This window comes from Perca flavescens, chromosome 10, assembly GCF_004354835.1.
Source record: "Perca flavescens isolate YP-PL-M2 chromosome 10, PFLA_1.0, whole genome shotgun sequence".
Taxonomy (NCBI): Eukaryota; Metazoa; Chordata; class Actinopteri; order Perciformes; family Percidae; genus Perca; species Perca flavescens.
This window is the reverse complement of record NC_041340.1, coordinates 35,208,113-35,227,416: the sequence shown is the minus strand read 5'-3', so window position 1 is coordinate 35,227,416 and position 19,304 is coordinate 35,208,113. Positions and strand designations below refer to the sequence as shown.

The 19,304-nt window shown below is 41.0% G+C and overlaps 1 protein-coding gene across 3 annotated transcripts; it reads right to left on the bottom strand.

The window, feature by feature from the left end:
* Window positions 1-763: 763 nt before the first annotated feature.
* zdhhc2 (zDHHC palmitoyltransferase 2) lies at window positions 764-17,684 on the bottom strand. Of its 3 annotated transcripts, XM_028589581.1 has the most exons (14): window positions 17,336-17,424; window positions 13,750-13,882; window positions 12,591-12,617; window positions 10,586-10,680; window positions 9,759-9,879; window positions 9,521-9,590; window positions 9,378-9,410; window positions 8,031-8,151; window positions 7,130-7,262; window positions 6,436-6,562; window positions 3,358-3,450; window positions 2,302-2,417; window positions 1,377-1,457; window positions 764-1,291 (listed from the first exon to the last, which is right to left on the bottom strand). In XM_028589581.1, exons 4-13 carry the CDS (start codon window positions 10,643-10,645, stop codon window positions 1,417-1,419), a joined length of 915 nt encoding a protein of 304 aa, XP_028445382.1. In that variant the 5' UTR covers window positions 10,646-10,680; window positions 12,591-12,617; window positions 13,750-13,882; window positions 17,336-17,424; the 3' UTR covers window positions 764-1,291; window positions 1,377-1,416. The 3 variants fall into 3 exon arrangements, with proteins under 3 accessions (XP_028445382.1, XP_028445381.1, XP_028445383.1); XM_028589580.1 differs by lacking the exon at window positions 13,750-13,882 and having other exon boundaries at window positions 17,336-17,684; XM_028589582.1 differs by lacking the exons at window positions 13,750-13,882; window positions 17,336-17,424 and adding an exon at window positions 17,631-17,682.
* Window positions 17,685-19,304: the final 1,620 nt, after the last annotated feature.

Below are 19,304 nucleotides of genomic sequence, written 5' to 3'. Positions count from 1 at the left end.
TTAGATCATTTTGTAAATAAAGGCTTGAAACTTTTCCACCATAATATGCTCTTGTCCGTATACGTCCCTTTAAGTGGCTCAGAATTCCTCTCAATGCGCAACAAAAGACTTGAAATGAGGCTGAAGATGAGCTTATTTTATTCTTATAAGGCATTTCAACTGTACAGTACATTGCCTCACACATCCATATTGTCTCGAGTCATACAGACCGAAGAATAGAAAAATATAGATTGACACAGACTGTCACAATGAAGCTTTTTTTTTTTAACCGAGCAGACATTCTACCAACTCATTTATTTATGTATTAAATATACTGTACAAAGCAGCTGGAGCTGGAATCTCTGTTTTTTTTTTTTTTGCTCTGCAGTAGATCCACAACATGTTGTGAGTTAGAAAAACAACTCAACAGGATCTGCTTTTTGATGGCGAACAGATCTGCAGCGTTACACAGAGACAGTCCGGAAGCTTTTGGCCGGCAGTTTGACGTGTACCGTAGGCTGCCAGTCTCTGTAGATATTTGGCAGGGGGGACACGCAGCACGGAGCAGCACCAGCTTTCAGGTTTTTTAGTATGACGGCAACATCGTCACTCATGCTATAACGAGTCAGAAGAGCCCTTATTCAAATATAATTACTAATGACTACACTTTTTTTTTGTCAAGCAAAGGTAAAATTGTTGTGATACAATTCACTACATCAAGGTGTGTTTGTGTTGACATCCTGAGATGAGAGCATGCATCAAATCAACTTTCAACACTCCCCCAAAAAAAAGCCTTCACTGAAGGAACAAAATGGCTAAAGGAATATCACATCACATTAACACCTAATACTTTATATTTCAAGTGCAAACTTATAACAGCGTCTACCTATGTGCTAAGCTACATAAATACCATAAAACAAACTTGTAGATAATTCTGAGAGTTTCTGTTAGGCAACATGAACTGTAACATACAAAAGCAGCTCAGATTGATTTCCTCGTTTACAAAGTGCAAAAACATCTCTCCCATTACTGCTCTCTTCTTATTCATATACAAACAAAAGAAAATGTGAAGGTTGGAATGCTATTTTAAGTTGTTCTGAAGCCCAAATAGTTTCAGATAGCAGCAGAAATTGTTGCCGATAGCAGTAAGAGTAATTCTGATGATAATTAATTTGTCTCTACTTTGTAGGTGATAGTCAGTCATGTAAACCTCTCAGAAGCAGGCTGAAGTGTAGAAAACAACAAATGTTGATGATGTCACCGCCACGTCACGTTCCTATAGGCACAACACCGAGGAGGGGGCGGCATAGACCTGTTGGATGAAACACATAGTAACGTAGATGATGAATATATATCGCACTAATACGTGGATAGTGTCTGTGTGACTGTAAACTCACTTTTCTGGGTTGAAGGTGTCACCTCTTTCTCTAACTCAGGTTATGCCTCATTTTCTATGGTCATCCCTGGGTTACTGGCACCTGAACAAACACATAATAATAATAATAATTATTATTATAGCTACTCCGCAGCGATGCTCAACCTGGGTTGACTCAATAACATGACTTTCCTGGAATTGGACTGATTTAGACAATTTAGAATATACACTATACACATGTACAATGAGATTAAAAGCAACTCCTTTTCCAGTGCCAACATGTACGTAAAATAAATATAACATGTGTTATATATATATATATATACACTCACCTAAAGGATTATTAGGAACACCATACTAATACTGTGTTTGACCCTATCCTATCAATATGGGCCAACATTTCTAAAGAATGCTTCAGCACCTTGTTGAATCAATGACACAAAGAATGAAGGCAGTTCTGAAGGCAAAATGGATCCCCCACACCATTACACCCCCACCACCATCAGCACCAGCCTGCCCAGTGGTAACAAGGCATGACAGATCCATGTTCTCATTCTGTTTACGCCAAATTCTGACTCTACCATCTGAATGTCTCAACAGAAATCGAGACTCATCAAACCAGGCAACATTTTTACAGTCTTCGACTGTCCAATTTTGGTGAACTCGTGCAAATTGTAGCCTCATTTTCCTATTTTTAGTGGAGATGAGTGGTACCCGGTGGGGTCTTCTGCTGGTGTAGCCCATCCACCTCAAGGTTGTGCGTGTTGTGGCTTCACAAATGTTTTGCTGCATACCTCGGTTGTAACGAGTGGTTATTTGAGTCAAAGTTGATCTTCTATCAGCTTGAATCAGTCAGCCCATTCTCCTCTGACCTCTAGCATCAACAAGGCATTTTCACCCCCCAGGACTGCAGCATACTGGATGTTTATATATATATATGATCCTACCCTTCCTGTCTTTGTCTGTCGCACTGTCACTCTCTGTCCAGGAGGGGGTGCTGGTGAGCAGTCGACTCTGAGACTCCCTCAGCGGCTTGGAGGGGAACTGGCGCCCCTCTGCTGCACTGGAAATGCACAAATACACATAAACAGGGATGAAGCCAGGAATCAACCCACTGAGGATTATTTCTGAATAAAATAGTCCTATCATCATATGATCATGTATGATCCCGAATTGATATATCTCTATCTGAATGACTCATTCCAAACTGCCAGGCCGTAACAGCTGTGATGGGACTGTCCTGCATCATCAAACCTACCGGGTTAATAAACCGCCACGGGCTCACTTGCAGTTGGGCAGTTATTTTGTTCCTGTGCTTTTTTTTTTTTTTTAATGGATGTGTGCGTTCTCTCCCCTCCATCCAGGATATCTTTCAGAGGCGCTGTGCATGCAGGGCCTCCTCCATTGTGAAGGACACCCCCCCCCCCCCCTCACACACACTGTTTGCCCCACTGGCAGAAGATTTCACATGAACTACACCCTCTGCTCCATTGTATGACTACCCTGGCCTGCATCCACACTTTATACTGGCCAATCATCACCTCAGTGCCTCCTATTTATTATATGCATAATTACCACTGAGGTGGCTAGTTAGCCATTATTTATATTATCTAGAGCAGTATTCATATTTATATCTATATTTTCATTTATTCACAACGGTTACATGGCTCATGCCTGCTCTTTGTTCCATCGCACTATTTATCCTGTTACACTAAATAATTAGGCATTTTTATACTATCAACATTCTCATGGTTTTATAATTCAGTTGTACAGCATTATTTAAATTTATATTAATATTGTCATATATTCACAATTACTGTTGCACTGACCATATTGTTGATTGCCAGAACGCCCCACACTGGGAGTGAATGTTACTGTTTTACGCTTTATTTGTGTATTTCTGTGTCTATGTTGCATTTTGTTTTTGTGTATGTGTGTATTTTTGTGTTGGCACCTTAGGCCGTGGAAAAGGACATTTTGTTTCCTTGAGACACTTGACTCACCCCTTGCTGGCAGGGTTGGAGCCCCTGGGGGATGAGGGCTGCTCTGGGTCCAGATTCACCAGACAGGTTGGGAACGAACAACCGTCGCCTAAACTAGAAAGCCGCAGTAGAAAGATGTTTAAAAAAAACTATCAGATAATACATCTGTTTAATACAGTAGGTTATATAAACATCAATGGAATTATATGTTGGGTGTTTTATTGTAAGTTTGTGGAAAGGATGGCTAATAAAAGTGTAGATTATGTTTAAGATATGTACCTTTTGATAAACTGCAGCTATTGTGGCTATCAGTGGCAATTATGGAATACTGGTCAATGCTAAAACATAGTAGCATAAGTAGAGGAGAGGTCTAAAGTCAGTGAACTGAAAATGTCACAAATACAGCGATATCTATGATTAGCCACCATAAGCTCCAAGTGTGCTTGTCCCCTGTAAGAGCAGGATTGTGTTATTCCGTCTTTATAACGTTACATAGTCTCACTTTAATGTCACTATTTCCACAAAGAAATGTTCCATGGCTTTGAGTTATTACAGTGGTTTGGTTTATAGAATAGTAACCAGTTGTTAAAAATAATGGAACAAAATGGGCTTCAGTATGCAGTTCTGGATCTGAAATGTGTTCATCACATCAACAATGTATTGTTTATACATAATAAAAAATGTAGAAAAGAAAACGGGGTTTATGTTTTAATAATTTGACTGAGATTGCCAAAAAGCTCTAGGTATATTCATAATAGTATTCATTCTGTCAGCATGAATTACTCATTTTTGCAAAGCTGAAGCTTGTGCATGAATTCACTGCGGAGATGTTGTTTACTGAAGCTAATGCTCTCTTGTCCCCTTTGAGACATTTCCCTCTTTTGAACCATTTTGTTTCAAACTGAGTGACAGTGCTCTATAATGCCCAAGCTGAAAGTGCTCATATCATGCTTTTTGGCTTTTTCCTTTTCCTTTATAGTGTTAGATATCTTTTTTGTACGTTATAGGTTTACAAAGTGAAAAAGCCCAAAGTCCCCCCCAAAGGGACTTACCATCTCCAACAGAAAACACTGTTCACCAACTGCTCCAATCAGCTCTATTGTAGTCCAGCCTTTACTTCAGAGACCAACGTGGTCACTTTGGAACACACGTTATAGTGCTCACCTAGCTGCTAGCATGGCACACCCTCATACTCTGCTTCTGACTGGCTAGTAGTCCTTACCTAGGTACTGTCAGGGCACGCCCTCAAACTCTGCTTCTGACTGGCTAGTAGTCCTTACCTAGGTACTGTCAGGGCACGCCCTCATACTCTGCTTCTGACTGGCTAGTAGTCCTTACCTAGGTACTGTCAGGGCACGCCCTCAAACTCTGCTTCTGACTGGCTAGTAGTCCTTACCTAGGTACTGTCAGGGCACGCCCTCAAACTCTGCTTCTGACTGGCTAGTAGTCCTTACCTAGCTGCTAGCATGGCACACCCTCAAACTCTGCTTCTGACTGGCTAGTAGTCCTTACCTAGGTATTGTCAGGGCACGCCCTCATACTCTGCTTCTGACTGGCTAGTAGTCCTAGGTACTGTCAGGGCACGCACTTATACTCTGCTTCTGACTGGCTAGTAGTCCTAGGTACTGTCAGGGCACGCACTTATACTCTGCTTCTGACTGGCTAGTAGTCCTAGGTACTGTCAGGGCACGCACTTATACTCTGCTCCTGACTGGCTAGTAGTCCTTACCTAGGTACTGAGCATGTGTGACTCACAACAAAGATGGAACAGAAGTGAGATGTCTCACTCTTTAGCTAAAACATATAGCTCAACACACAGGGTGAAAAGAGAAATTGTTTTTTAAAAATTAAACCATGTAAACCTATTCTGATATAACCTCTAAATACAATTATGAACCTGAAAATGAGCATAATATGAGCACTTTAAGAGTGACTTTATTCATTTAACACTTCTCTGACATCTTGAGTGAGACTGTTTGAACTGCAGAAGCCCTTTCTAAAGCAAACGTGTTTCATTGTGCGTAGCTGTGCATATTGATGCTGATTGGCAGGACTTTTATAATTAATATCACAACCGTATATAGTTATAGATGCAATTTAGGCTTGAAACGCCTCAGTAGTAGATTTTAACAAAACATGATACATAACCTAAAAAACTGTGCATGTCATAATAGTGATTTTATAAACAAAAGATCAATAGACACCATTTTGAAATCTGAATGTACTGTATACAGATGCTGTGTTAAACTACACCTGGACTGAATCGGCGTCCATAAATATTAAAGGTTCATACTTGTATTTTGGGTTTCTACTAGAACATGTTTACATGCTTTGATGTTCAAAAAATACATTATTTTTATCATACTGTCTGCCTGGAAATACCTGTGTTCACCCTCTGTCTAAAACTCGCTGTTTTAGCGCCTGTCTGGTTAAGAGCCCAGTCTGATCTGATTGGCTTGTGAGAAGAAATATGGCTGGGGGGGGGCGGTATATTCTAATAAGTCTGCATGTGATATATGAGGAGCCAAATCTGAATGGCTTGTTGAATCATCACCATGTTTTCTAATCCAGGCAGCCCATAAAAAAATGTACACTTTGTGGGTTGGTAGACACTCCATATACCTAAATGTATGTGCATAAGCACTGAAAAGTTTTTTTTTCGTGATATGTCCCCTTTAATGCATTACATATCAACATAATGTGCTTATGTACAGTCGATCAATGTCTGAGACACCATATGACCTCTCAACAGGTTATTTTTGGATTTGACTTTACTGATCTCATTGTTAGTCGTAGCCACACTGCAGTTGCACTGACTTGTGATTCTTCAGACAGAGCCTGAAGTCTTTGACTTGCTTGTCCTTTAGTCTAGACTTAAAATTACAGGTCATCAGGGCTCCTAAACTGTTGAACAACCTGCCAGAGAAAGTTATAAATAATTAACACTAGACTTGCTTCATTGGATTGTTTCTTTAGTTTGCCCTCCTCGAGTCTTATGTTTCTTTTCTTTTCTTTATAAATATAAATGGCATTCGATAGACATTTTTAGAGGATCTTCTTCAGGTTGTCTTTGACAATTTCCCATAATAATAACCTTACCCGGAGAAAACAGGAATCGGCCAGTATTTAAGTTCATCCCCAAAGACCTGGCGGAAGTTCTTACTGCAGCCCAGACTGAAACCGTTCTTATCGATGCCGTGGCGAAACACTGGAGAACGCACAGCCTCTGAGATAACACACATGGAGAAGACGTCAGTCAGTCAGACATGAAGATGGATATCTCAGCCTATGTAATCTATTCTTCAGACTATTAGCAGGAGCTCATTCAGACAACACATGAACGGCTCTTGCTGTAAGGCTGCATCAATGGAACAACTCTGAATGAAAGTGTCTTTGTTGTTCAGGAAAAGCAGATCTGAGACTGTGCCACCATGTGTGAGCAGTGTCTGTTACTAAGCTGCTTACTGCCCTGAGCCTTATGTCTTTGCATTACACTGTAACATACTCCTCTGGATAATCCACACTCCTTAATTCACAGACAAAGTGTACCACTGTGCACACATAATGAGAAACTGCTCCGTCTGATAACGGCCCAAATCGCTGCGCTGATGAGGACTGATGGTGGGAAAAGTGCAGTGAAACACTCTTCATTAGTGCGAAGACGACACTGTAAACAGACTGAGAGCAGATACACAGGGTTGAGCGAGCTGCTGTCCAACACAGGCTGTATACAGTAACTACTGCATCCACAAACAGAACACACATACATGTAGGCATGAAGATCACCACCTACCCAGGGTGGATCTGTTCTTGCAGACGAGCCAGCAGTGATAGATGAAAAGCGAAGCCAGGCTGACTGAGAACATGGAGGCCGAGAAGAAGAGGAACAGGATGTGGAACTTGGCCTGAGTGTCTGGGAGGCTGTTCTGAGGGGGAAACCACAACGAAACAATCAACACAACTGCACAAAAACAGAGCGAGACACTACGACTGAGTAGGATCTGGGAAATTTCTACTCAAGTGTTCTAGGGGAGCTCATTAAGTTGTTTCTATCTCAACGCGACTAACTAGTTGGTTGGTTCATACCAGATATTCTCTCAGACGAAAATGTGCTCTACCTCCAGCCTTGTGAAAAAAAAAATCAAATATCACATATTCAACACAGAATGCATGATTTCAGATGATTGATATTTTGTGCAAACCCAACACCAGTGCCTGAATTGACTTCACTTGATTTTTGTCGTGGACTTTTAATTAACAGTATTATTAATAGGCTTTCATATGATATCACAGAGTGTGCATACATTCTACAGCTAATATTTATACCACAATTTATTGGGGATAACCAAGCAATTATATGTAAAATCTGACTCCCAGCATCCCCATGTAGCCCGAATAGAATTATCCTTTTTTTATAAGCACATTTTCAGACACTGTGACAATTACGCTGTGAGATTAGCAGTCAAATCCGGCTCCTTAGATCGAACTGTATAATAGTCGACTATTCGGTGTCACCCCTAAAAGACATATGTATGAACCAAAATATATCCAAGACACATGCAATGATCATGTCATGCAACTGCTAAATTATGGTACTGGCACTTTTTTTTAATCCAATTCAGGCACTGCTCAACACCCAAAAAAATACATAATATAATCAATGATTCATATTGTGGTGTGGAAACTATATTTACCGTCCAAAACTTAATGAAGTACTGAAGATCTGTAGCAGTTATAAAAAGGCAGTAGAGTAGCGAATATGCCAAGAACAGCATGAAAAACTTGTAGTTGGAGAATCCCACACAGTTGTTCACCCTGCAACAAGGATGAAAGGATGTTCTCATTAGTACACGTTCAAATATTTTCTAAATGCAAAAATACAGGATTATTTAAAGGTTGATATTCAGAACATTAATATAGTAGTAGACAAATATTTGCTATGTAAAGATATAATGCAGTAATGGCATCCTGAGCAGAGTAAGAAGTCACAGTCCCTCTGCTAGTGTTGTAATCTGAGTTTCTCTGTTCTTTGTTTTGATAGACGATGGACCGCACGTGCATGTGAGTGCATGTGAGTGCATGTGAGTGCATGTGAGTGCATGTGAGTGCATGTGAGTGCATGTGAGTGCATTGTGCGTCGTATCAGACCTAGAGGGCCGTGTCAAAGCGTCCGTAGTTGAGTTTGGTAGCGGTCTGAGAGAGCCATGTGGAGGCAATTTCAGCCCAGTTTTTTCTCAGTATTTTGAGTGCAGCACCTTTTAAAACAATTGTGCAGCAGAACAGTAAATATTGGGGATGGGTTGGTGGGTTTGTGGATGTGCACACAAATATTCTAAGCTTTATTTTTAAATGACCCATTTTCCAGCTGTTTCAGACTGAAAAACAGTTTGCAGAACTTTTTAAGAAAACAGAATGCCAGGTCCTCTAATTCATATGAAACAAACCTTTTCATATGAATTAACCAATTTTGTCTCAGAATGCTAAGGACATGTTCACACCAGGTATTTGTGAAGATTTGTTTCATAAATATTTGTACTATTTTTATTTTATTAATAATAAAATATTTGTACACAAAAGCAACTCCAAGAACCTATTGCTTTATAAGCCAATGGCACTTTGCATTATTACTTTTTATATTCAGTTTCTTTCATGAATTTCTCTCGTACATTATTGCAAAGAGAGCAGACAACCCGATCATGTTTAGCAAAAATTACACCAACTGGAATCAAATTTGTTTTGTCTCCCTCTGCTGCCAAAATGTGTCATATGGCAGGATGAGAGGGTACAGTATCAACATCTGCCCAGTAAACAAGCCCTTTGTGCTCCCATGTGATGTGTGTTTACGAGCCCTGTAAACTGGAATGTGACTGGGCAGTGTGGTGCTAAAGAAAAACAATGAAACCATGAAGCCTGAATACTGTGGGGCCTTTAATGAAAAATAAATTATATAATAACGATGATATAACAACACCATGTGAGTGCAGTGGTAAATTAGTACAGTGTCACTGATATTTAGTTAAAATCCTATTGTCACTACATACCATGGGCAGTGGTGATCCATCTTCAGGATGCATCTGTAACACAGCAGGGTCAGACGTCAGAATAATTGAATCTTACTCTGACTGCCAGAATGTAATATATGGTGTGGTCTGTTCTCTATAGGTGCATGAGCAGAGAGCCATACTTATCACAGACTGAACAATGGTGACATCGATCAGGCTTCAGCAGCTGGCAGCGGTCACAGAAACGGATTGCTGAGGAGACACAGCCAATTCAATCACACAGCCGTCAGCAGCAGCACCTCTAACACTTGACCACGGACTTACAAGGTGAAGGGGGTGAAACGAGCTCTGAGAGCTGCATGTCAGTCTTTAGACTGCTCCTGTTGTTCTGCATCAGCGACAGTGTGTGCTGTACTGTACCTCCTGAGTTGGTGCGGGTGTAGATGGGCAGATCCTTGGCTATCCTCCTCAGGATCTCCTGCTGAGACTCCCCCCGATCTTCACGCTCCAGCAGCTCTTTGTCAGAGTAGGACAGGTGAAACTATGTGGGGCAGAACCCAGAGGGAAAGTCAAACAACACCTACGATTTCGCAAAAGTTTAATCTGCGAGCAATGCTGTTTACTTCTAATATATCGTATCCTTATTTTTGTCAAAACAGAGTCAAATTATTTGTCACATAAGCTAATCAGTAATGCAGTGATGTCCGTCACTGTGAAGCTGCAGCTCAGTAGGCAGTACATTTCTGTATCGTCCATTTGTTTTGGTTCTTTCTGCCCCAGCAGGCAAATGGGAGCAACGCAGTACAGAGCTGCAATATTACTTTCAGCAACTCAGGCAATTTATGATTGAACACTGGAAACAAATAACTCTGATGCTAACAAACAACTCAGCACACATGAAATGACTTTTATTACAATCTCAAAACCTTGAGTGATCCAGCGATCATATCTCATAAAGAAAAGCTTTCATATGAGGTGACTATTGGCTACATGTGTGCTTCGCCTCAGTTAAAATTAAAATGCAAGGGCAGTGTCCTCTCAAGATGTATGCATGTGTGTCTTCACCCTGCAGAGTTGAAGTGCTGTGGTCAGGATCAGAGCCAAGTGCTCCAAGCACTTCCACTGGAAAGTTATATTAGTCTAAATGCAGCGTTCAATCCCACAGGGAGGCTGTAACCTACATCTGCACATCCCACCCTGCCTCATCATCCCAGGCGACAATAACGCTGTGTCGCAGACAGACTCACCTCCTTCAGGGGGTTCATGGGCCTGGTGAAGATGGTTTGCCAGTAAGCCCACACAAACATGATGAAGATGACATGGTACACAAGCAAGTATATAACTGGAAGCAGAAAAACATAAACAAGTCATCATCATCTATAATGAGTGGTGTGCATTTAACCATTTACTGACAGTTTGCAGCTTCATTGAATATTAGTTATATTGGTGTGATTCAATGTAATTTCTTTTTCCTTGGAATACAATACTGGAATATAATACTATACTATTATTATTTTATAAAACAGATTCAAATTTGTATATAAAAATCAGTATTCAATCATTATCTTTCACTATTTTATGCACACTTGGTCAATGTAAAAAGTGTAAGAAATAAAGAAATAGAATCAAATGCAGCATTTGGGCATTTCTACCTTTATTTGATAGGACAGCTATGTGAGAAAGAGGGGGAAGACATGCAGGAAATCGTCACAGGTCGGATTCGAAGACAGGACCTCTGCATCGAGGCATAAACCTCTTAGTATATGTGCACCTGCTCTACCCACTGAGCCAACCCGGCCACAGATGAGAATGACTGAATGATTCAGAATGTAATAAAAAAATTTAATTGTGTGGTGGGACAAATATTTATGTAGTAAATACATTTAAAGAGTATATGAGACTCTGAGTTGGTGTAATTCTTGGTGCTGATTTGTACAACATTTTGTAATGTGTTATCAAGGACAAGGAAGCAAATCTGAAACATCAGTACAATAACGAGGCGTGCCTCAAGGCTTAACTCTTGGTCCACTTCTTTTTTTTACATTTTCATTAATGACCTTCCCTCAATTTGTTCTGAATATTATGTTCAGCTTTATGCGGATGATACCATATTATACAGATCTAAAAAATTTATTACAGATTGAATCAACTTTGCAGTCTGATTTGAGTACCCTACAACACTAGCTTGCCACTAATAAATTACTATGCATAAAACAAAATTTATAGTTTGATACTTGCTTAAAAAGTAAATCCAAATATAAAGCTTATCCATGTGTTACTGATTATTGTCTTGATGGTATGGCACTTCAAAGAGTTCAGCACATGAAATGACCGGGCCTAAGGCTTGACACTAAATTTTCTTTTAAATGCGATATAAATTATATTGTGAAGAAAATTAACCTAGGTATTGGTGTTCTTTACCGATCCAGAAACTGCTTTTTATTTACTGTTATAGACTATGCAGATTTGGTCTTGGCTGCCCTTTCATAACCCATCATTGTACAATATATGAAACCTCTCCCATCACACGAAGGCTGCAGGTTATTTTTAAATGTATACATTTCAATTACTCTCACAGAGTACAAAGCCTTTATGTTCAAAGCTTCCTCTTATTGGAATAATTGTAAATATTCAATCCATATCATTTTTCCACTTATAAGATCAGTTGTACATGTCCAAAATAACATCTCTATAATTATGTTTTATCACGTTATTACTTAATGCTATCAGTGACATTAATACTTTTATATAATCTATGAATGATTGCTCTATTTTCATCTGCTGGGAGTATGATCTCCTGATTTTTTTATGTCTTATGATTTGCTATGTATTGTTTTTTTTGTTTTTTTGTCACAATTGGTTTTGTTTAATTATCTTGTCATTATTTTTGTTTTTCATTAAATCTTTTGTCTAATTGTGCTTACAGTATATTGTATTATTGTCGTTGAGGATCCCCTTGAAAGCAAGATGGTACATCTCAAGGGGTTATTCCTAAAAAATAATTTACAACACACTGAATAAACGCCTGCGTTTAAACATTTAACTGAGGTTATGAAAAAAATAAATCTTGTGACGCACTTCCAGCTAATACAGGCTGATTATAGTGTTTTGATGTGGGCTGCCTCTGCCAGACTGAAGGCTGCTAAACCTCCTCTTGCTTAAACTCAACTCAACATATACAGTAACAGATGCAGAACAGCTGAAGACACTTGTGATTCATCTTTATGTTAAACAGCATTACAAAACACTTACCCTTTTCTCCTGTGTCCTCGATAGACTCTGAAAAATTAAAAAGACACAGTCAGGTCTGTGTTGATTAAAGAAGGCAAAACACACGCTAGTGACGCTACCATATTGTGTAAGTCGACATGGGGAAACATTTCTCGCTTACATGATAGATGTATGACTGACAGTCAGTGTGTGAATTCAAATCAGCAAAACTGACAAAATGCTGACTCCGTAAACCCTTAATACCACACCAATCAGAAAATCAATATAAAGCACACTCCCAGTCATATACTGTAGCTCGACTCATTATTTCTCTCGAAAACAACAACAAGGAGCATCCTGCACAGTTTCACAAACACACACCTAAAGATCTGGACTCATAAAAGTGGGCAAGTTGGAAGATATTAGCTGACACTGTTTATATGTGTCCCAATATCTAAGCAATGATTGGCTGAGCATACAGCCTGTGAAACAACACACACACACACACACACACACACACACACACACACACACACACACACACATGTACAAAGCAGGAACTGAGGAAAGGTGAGCCAAAGAGCTGATTCGAGGCATGCAGCCAAAGATCGTGCGCATGCTGCCTTGCCAGCATTAAAAGCCCCAGAGTCTGACAGTGAAGCATAAGTGAATGTGTGATTAAGAGTATGTGCAGGGATGTAAATGAATGTGTCTAAGAAAGCAATATGGTCACTGCCGTACAGTCTTTTTCTTTTCCTTTTTGCATTCTTGCTACAAAATGGTAAATGTCCTACATTCTGTGGACTTTAAGAAGCCAAAGAGCACCTGATTCCAAATTTTTAACAATCTTTGAAAAAGGACAGACTGTTTAAAAGACGACGTCCACTGCTTTAAAAAAAAAAAAGTGGGTCAACCACAGATTGCTTAGGGTGAATTATGTAAACCAGACAATGGGATTAACTCAGCTGCCGAACAAGAGGTATCAGCTGACTATACTTTCACACAATTCTCTCTGTGTCTGTCTGCAGAGCACATGCTGGCCCCCGAGCGACCGCTGTCCTGCCCTGCTGCTGCTGCTGCTGTTTTCATCTGTCAGTCCCATCTGATTCGAATGCATCACAATGTCGCTCTTGTTCTACTGGATGCAAAACAAGATGGTTTAAAAAAGCCTGATGAAACAGTGATTTTGTTTTCTGTTTACCTGCAGTAACGAAGGATGTCTCAATATCTCATAACAGACACATGGCGTCCTGTAACTCTAGAAGAGGTTCATCCAGGGACAGGCGCTGGCTGCCCTCTCCGGTGGACAGGGGCGGGAATGGGGGGGGCTCAGACTGGGGCACCGTTTTGAAAGAAGGGGGACACATTGGTTCTTCGAAATAATAAACGGTGCATTACTAATATATAATAATAATAATGCACTGTACATTATTATCTACATTGTTTATTCATTGCAATAAATAAAGGTTTTGATTCAATAGCCTAATGGGCTAAAACACATTTGTGTACAGTTCTGCAGTACAGTGGAATAATCTGCACCCAAATCTGAAACTGAATCTGAAAAAAAAATGGTTACAAAGTAAAATGTAGCATTTTCAATTTAAATTTTCAAGTTTTTTTGACTGAGAAAGCAAAAAAGCATTTTGACATCCCGCAAGACTTTCCTTTCCTGAAAAACACCCACATAAGTAAATTGTTCAAGCTGCAATTATGACTTAAGAAGAAGAAAGTTTTTCTTTTACCCTTACGGAACAAATTAAACTATGTCACGTACTGTACTACGTTAGGTGCTATGTCATGTGCTGCGTCACGTGCTGCGTAACATGCGTAACAGGAAGTAGCACAACAAATGTCCACAATTTTAACCCAAACCACAATCTTTTATTAAAGTGCTCATATTATGCTCATTTTCAGGTTCATAGTTGTATTTAGAAGTTATATCAGAATAGGTTTACATGGTTTAATTTTCAAAAAACACCATATTTTTGTTGTACTGCACATTGCTGCAGCTCCTCTTTTCACCCTGTGTGTTGAGCTCTCTGTTTTAGCTACAGAGGGAGACATCACACTTCTCTTCCATCTTTGTTGGGAGTCGCACATGCGCAGTAGCTAGGTAAGGACTACTAGCCAGTCAGAAGCAGAGTTTGAGGGCGTGCCCTGACAGTACCTAGGTAAGGACTACTAGCCAGTCAGAAGCAGAGTATGAGGGCGTGCCCTGACAGTAGCTAGGTAAGGACTACTAGCCAGTCAGAAGTAGAGTATGAGGGCGTGCCCTGACAGTACCTAGGTAAGGACTACTAGCCAGTCAGAAGCAGAGTTTGAGGGCGTGCCCTGACAGTACCTAGGTAAGGACTACTAGCCAGTCAGAAGCAGAGTATGAGGGCGTGCCCTGACAGTACCTAGGTAAGGACTACTAGCCAGTCAGAAGCAGAGTATGAGGGTGTACCCTGACAGTACCTAGGTAAGGACTACTAGCCAGTCAGAAGCAGAGTTTGAGGGCGTGCCCTGACAGTACCTAGGTAAGGACTACTAGCCAGTCAGAAGCAGAGTATGAGGGTGTGCCCTGACAGTACCTAGGTAAGGACTACTAGCCAGTCAGAAGCAGAGTTTGAGGGCGTGCCCTGACAGTACCTAGGTAAGGACTACTAGCCAGTCAGAAGCAGAGTATGAGGGCGTACCACGCTAGCAGCTAGGTGAGCATTATAACATGTGTTCCAAAGTGACCACGTTTGTCTCTGAAGTAAAGGCTGGACTACAGTAGAGCTGTTTGGAGCAGTTGGTGAACAGTGTTTTCTGTTGAGACGGTTTTGATGCTGTTGTTCAGCTACGCGAGCATTATAACGTGTGTTACAAAGTGAAAGACTTTGGGCTTTTTCACTTTGTAAACCTATAATATGCACAAAAAAGATAACACAATAAAGGAAAGGGAAGAAGCCAAAAAGCCTAATATGAGCACTTTAAACGTAACTAAGTAGTTTTGGTGCCTAAACCAAACCAACAAGTTTCTGCGCCTTAACCTAACCAAACTGCAACAGTTGCACAACATTACCGACGTGTTTACAACCGTGATACGTTCTGGGATTTAGATATGAGAACGGAAAACGCTCCTGTGGGTTTTTGTTTCTCTCTACGTAGTCTTTTCGTGTCTCTTTTTGGTTGTTTTTCCTCTCATTGTGGTCTTCTTTGTGGATGTTTGTGTCCGGTCATGGTCACGTTGCATCCCTTTGTGGTCGTTTTTTGGTCTCTTTGTGGTCATTTTGCACCCTTTTGTGGTCTCTTATGCATCTCTTTTTGGTCATTTTGCGTCCTTATGTGGTCTTTTTACGTCTCTTTGAGGTCATTTTGCATTTCTTTGTGGTCTTCTTTTTGCATTCCACTGTTTTGTTTTTTTCTTGTCATTTTGCCTCCCTTTATGGTCTTTTTGCGTCCCTTTGTGGTCGCTTTGTGTCCTTTGCGGCCTTTTTTCATCTCACTGTGGTCTTTTTGTGTCCCTTTGTGGTGACTTTTCAACTTTTTGTGATCGTTGTTTTATCTCTTTATGGTCGTTTTGAGTCCCTTTGTGGTTGTTTTGCGTCCTTATGTGGTTGTTTTTCATCTCTTTGTCAAGCCCATAATCCATCCATGGTACTAAGAAGCCAATTACCTATCACTTTCGGACTCTGGTAGGGAGGCACCAAAGGAAGCCAAACAGATTTCAGGGGGGGGGCCCGTGCCACCCCTGGCCATCCCTCTGGCTCCTCCCCTGCTGGTGAATCCAGTGACATGGCACTATGACTCCCTAAGTCTTACTGATCAGGTGTAAAGACGAACATAAAGGTGTACCCTTTCAGTTACAGCTGGATAAATGTCTGGCTACATTTGGAGAAAATCTGACTTAGAAACAACCCCTCCCTCCCTGTGTTTTCCTCTGTTTGGTGTCATTAAACCGTCTCAATTTCATCCCCCCTTTTCTGACAGAGGAGATCTGCTTTCCTAGTGGTCTGACAAGCTGCCAAATGGAGCACATGAGTAGCTGGCTGCTGAGACTCCTCTGAGACACCATTACTCACTATCCAGGTCAACTTTGTGTTCAACGTTCACTGAGAAGTCTCGCTGTCTGTAAACGCACCATCCAGCGTTTAGCAGCTGGAGGGGCCTGACTCAAAAACCATTAGGCTACAGACTTCTTTTCAAAAGATAATGCTGGTGGTGGTGATGTTGTGGTGGAGGATTCAGAGAGCCAAATGAAACAAGCTTACATGAGCCTGAAGCTATTACAGTAAGTCTTTAAGATAGTGCTGATAGAGTAGTGGTGGAATTAAATAATAAACCTAATCGTCTAATCCTACTCTGTACACCTTGTGAAAATGTAGAGCTATACTACTTCACAACAAAACCATTTTCCATGCAAAAACACATGATTGCCACTTCATTGTAACAATATGCTGACAATTCCTGCTTCAACTGTGGTTGCCATGTGACTGACACTGTCCACACACACACACACACACACACACACACACACGCACACACACACACACACACACACACACACACACACACACACACACACACACACACACACACACACACACACTGCATAAACAACAAGCCAGTCCTCTGCACAGCCCGCCTGGACCACAAACTGCTGAAATACAAATGTCTCCCCCACCCTATCACCAAACAAACACACACCAGTCAGAGGCATTTCCCTATCACACTCACACTCTCTCTCACACACACAACCACACACACACACACACACACACACACGCCTCCTCACGCTACCCAGACAGCTGGTTTCTTACCTATGCAAAGCTGCAACACATAGGCGTAGTATGACCACGCCACTATGAGGGCGATGAATAGGACCGGGATCCAGTACAAAACTCTCTGACAGCCCTTCTTGATACTACGCGAGCCCGACGGTGCCATAGTCTAGGAACGGATCATTTCTCGTGCGCATTCGTGTGTTTACTCTCCTTCCCTGTCCCTCACTGTGTGTGTAAGTGTGTGTGCCCGTGTCTTCTTGTAGACTGTCACTGCATCGGTGCTCCGGCTCTGATCAGCCTTAATGGACAGCTTAGACGCAACATATCCTACCAGCCTCCCGCCCGCCTCTGATGCCGCCGCACTGCTCCCCTCTGATCGTCCTGTTCAGACACTGGTACAGACTACAACACAACATCAGACAGCTCACACTATGCACAGACGCGCACAGAGTCAGCGCCGCCCCTTCTGCCTCCCCACAGGTTGCCATGACGTCCGCGGGATGCTGCAAGCCTGGCATATTTTTTTCCCACCGCGAGCAGATGGGTTCAATAAGTTCATACCAGTGACTGTAAAGCAGACGGTTCTTACTCGAGAGTGCTGAGACAGAGGCACACGCACTAAATGCTTTTGAGTCCGTTTTATTTGCACTCAAAGGCAAGACGAAGCACTTGTTTTATTATTTCAAAGAAAGAAGTGTTGTTTTTCTTCCAAATAATTCTTAATATTATATCTTCTTATACTATATTTTCGATGTGTCATGTGGCAATATCAAACTCTATCGGTCTGATTACTGTTTACAGGCTATATACTATGGTTTGCCTGTGTCAGAGGTGTCGATAGCATATTGTGTTTTCTCATTACCTTCAGTTTAGGTAACTGGAGGTCTGCACCTGCGTCTGCTGCTTCACGGCCAACAGCACCTGCAAAATATTCTGCAGATATTGCAGAGTAGGCTACACATTGTACTAGCTCAAAGCTCACCTGCCAAGCTGAATACTAACTGTCACATATCACACATTAACTGCTACTTTCTGATGGAAAAGGTATTTTTTATGAATGCTGTTTTAATTAAAAGAAATGAAGCTAACTGTTGCCAATTCCGTGGGTGGAATCTGGCTGAATCTAACAAATAGGATACTGACCCCAAATCACTCACAAAATAAGTACACAAAATAAGTAAATAAATAAAAAGCATTTTTGTGACCTTTATAAATATCTGGGAAGATTTGAAATGTTACAACTGAGTCCTCTTTGGGGAACATCACTGATTCATCACTGACTGACTGTTTGATGTGTTCTGATCCAAAGAGAAGTCTAATAAAATAACCACCATGGTGTCATCATCTATTTCAGCTTGGGTTTGAGACTTACATTTTTTTTTTAAATAACCAGACAGGGAGGGTCTAATGAAATATATTATTGAGTTGCATTTTGGGAAATGCAGGATCCAGTGTCTTTTGAATCTCATCCATAACATGCCCTCTTAAAGTCGAGACTTCTCCACCTCTGCTGCATCACTTTCTTTCCTTCTTTCTTTGAAACTGTGTTGTAAGTCCCACAACCTTATGGAAGTCCATTGCTAAATTGCTGAAATACCCCTTCAAACCCCCCATCAAGGTTATTTCTGTTGATATGAACTGGATTTTTCACACTGAGAGGAAAGTGAAACTTGGGCAATAGTGGGTAAAACTACCAGTACTTTCACACAACACAGGGGTGGGTGATGTGATGTCCGTGGTAAAAAAAACGCAGGGATATGATGGGCAAACAAGTGAAAGCCATTCATTTTCCTTTCTCTGGCAGAGTTCAGAACATTTTATCAGTGATGTTTTACTTTTGGTCCTTACTTTTAGAGCCTTGCACGGTCAAGTTCCTCCCTACATCTCTGACATGATACAGCTTCGTACCCCCACCCGTAGTCTGAGGTCATTAGGTCAGAGGCTATGTATTATTGGTTTAAAACCAGAGGGGATCAGTCATTCCAAGCAGTGGCTCCTAGGCTGT

What these genes read in the sequence shown, in the direction of transcription:
- zdhhc2 (XM_028589580.1), bottom strand. Translation starts at nt 17,462, where the DNA reads ATGGCACCGTCGGGCTCGCGTAGTATCAAGAAGGGCTGTCAGAGAGTT. An exon ending in TGTGTTGCAGCTTTGCATAG is followed by an intron (nt 12,618 to 17,335) that starts GTAAGAAACCAG and finishes TTAATTTTTCAG; the next exon opens with AGTCTATCGAGGACACAGGA. An exon ending in CACCCGCACCAACTCAGGAG is followed by an intron (nt 9,591 to 9,758) that starts GTACAGTACAGC and finishes GTGTCTCCTCAG; the next exon opens with CAATCCGTTTCTGTGACCGC.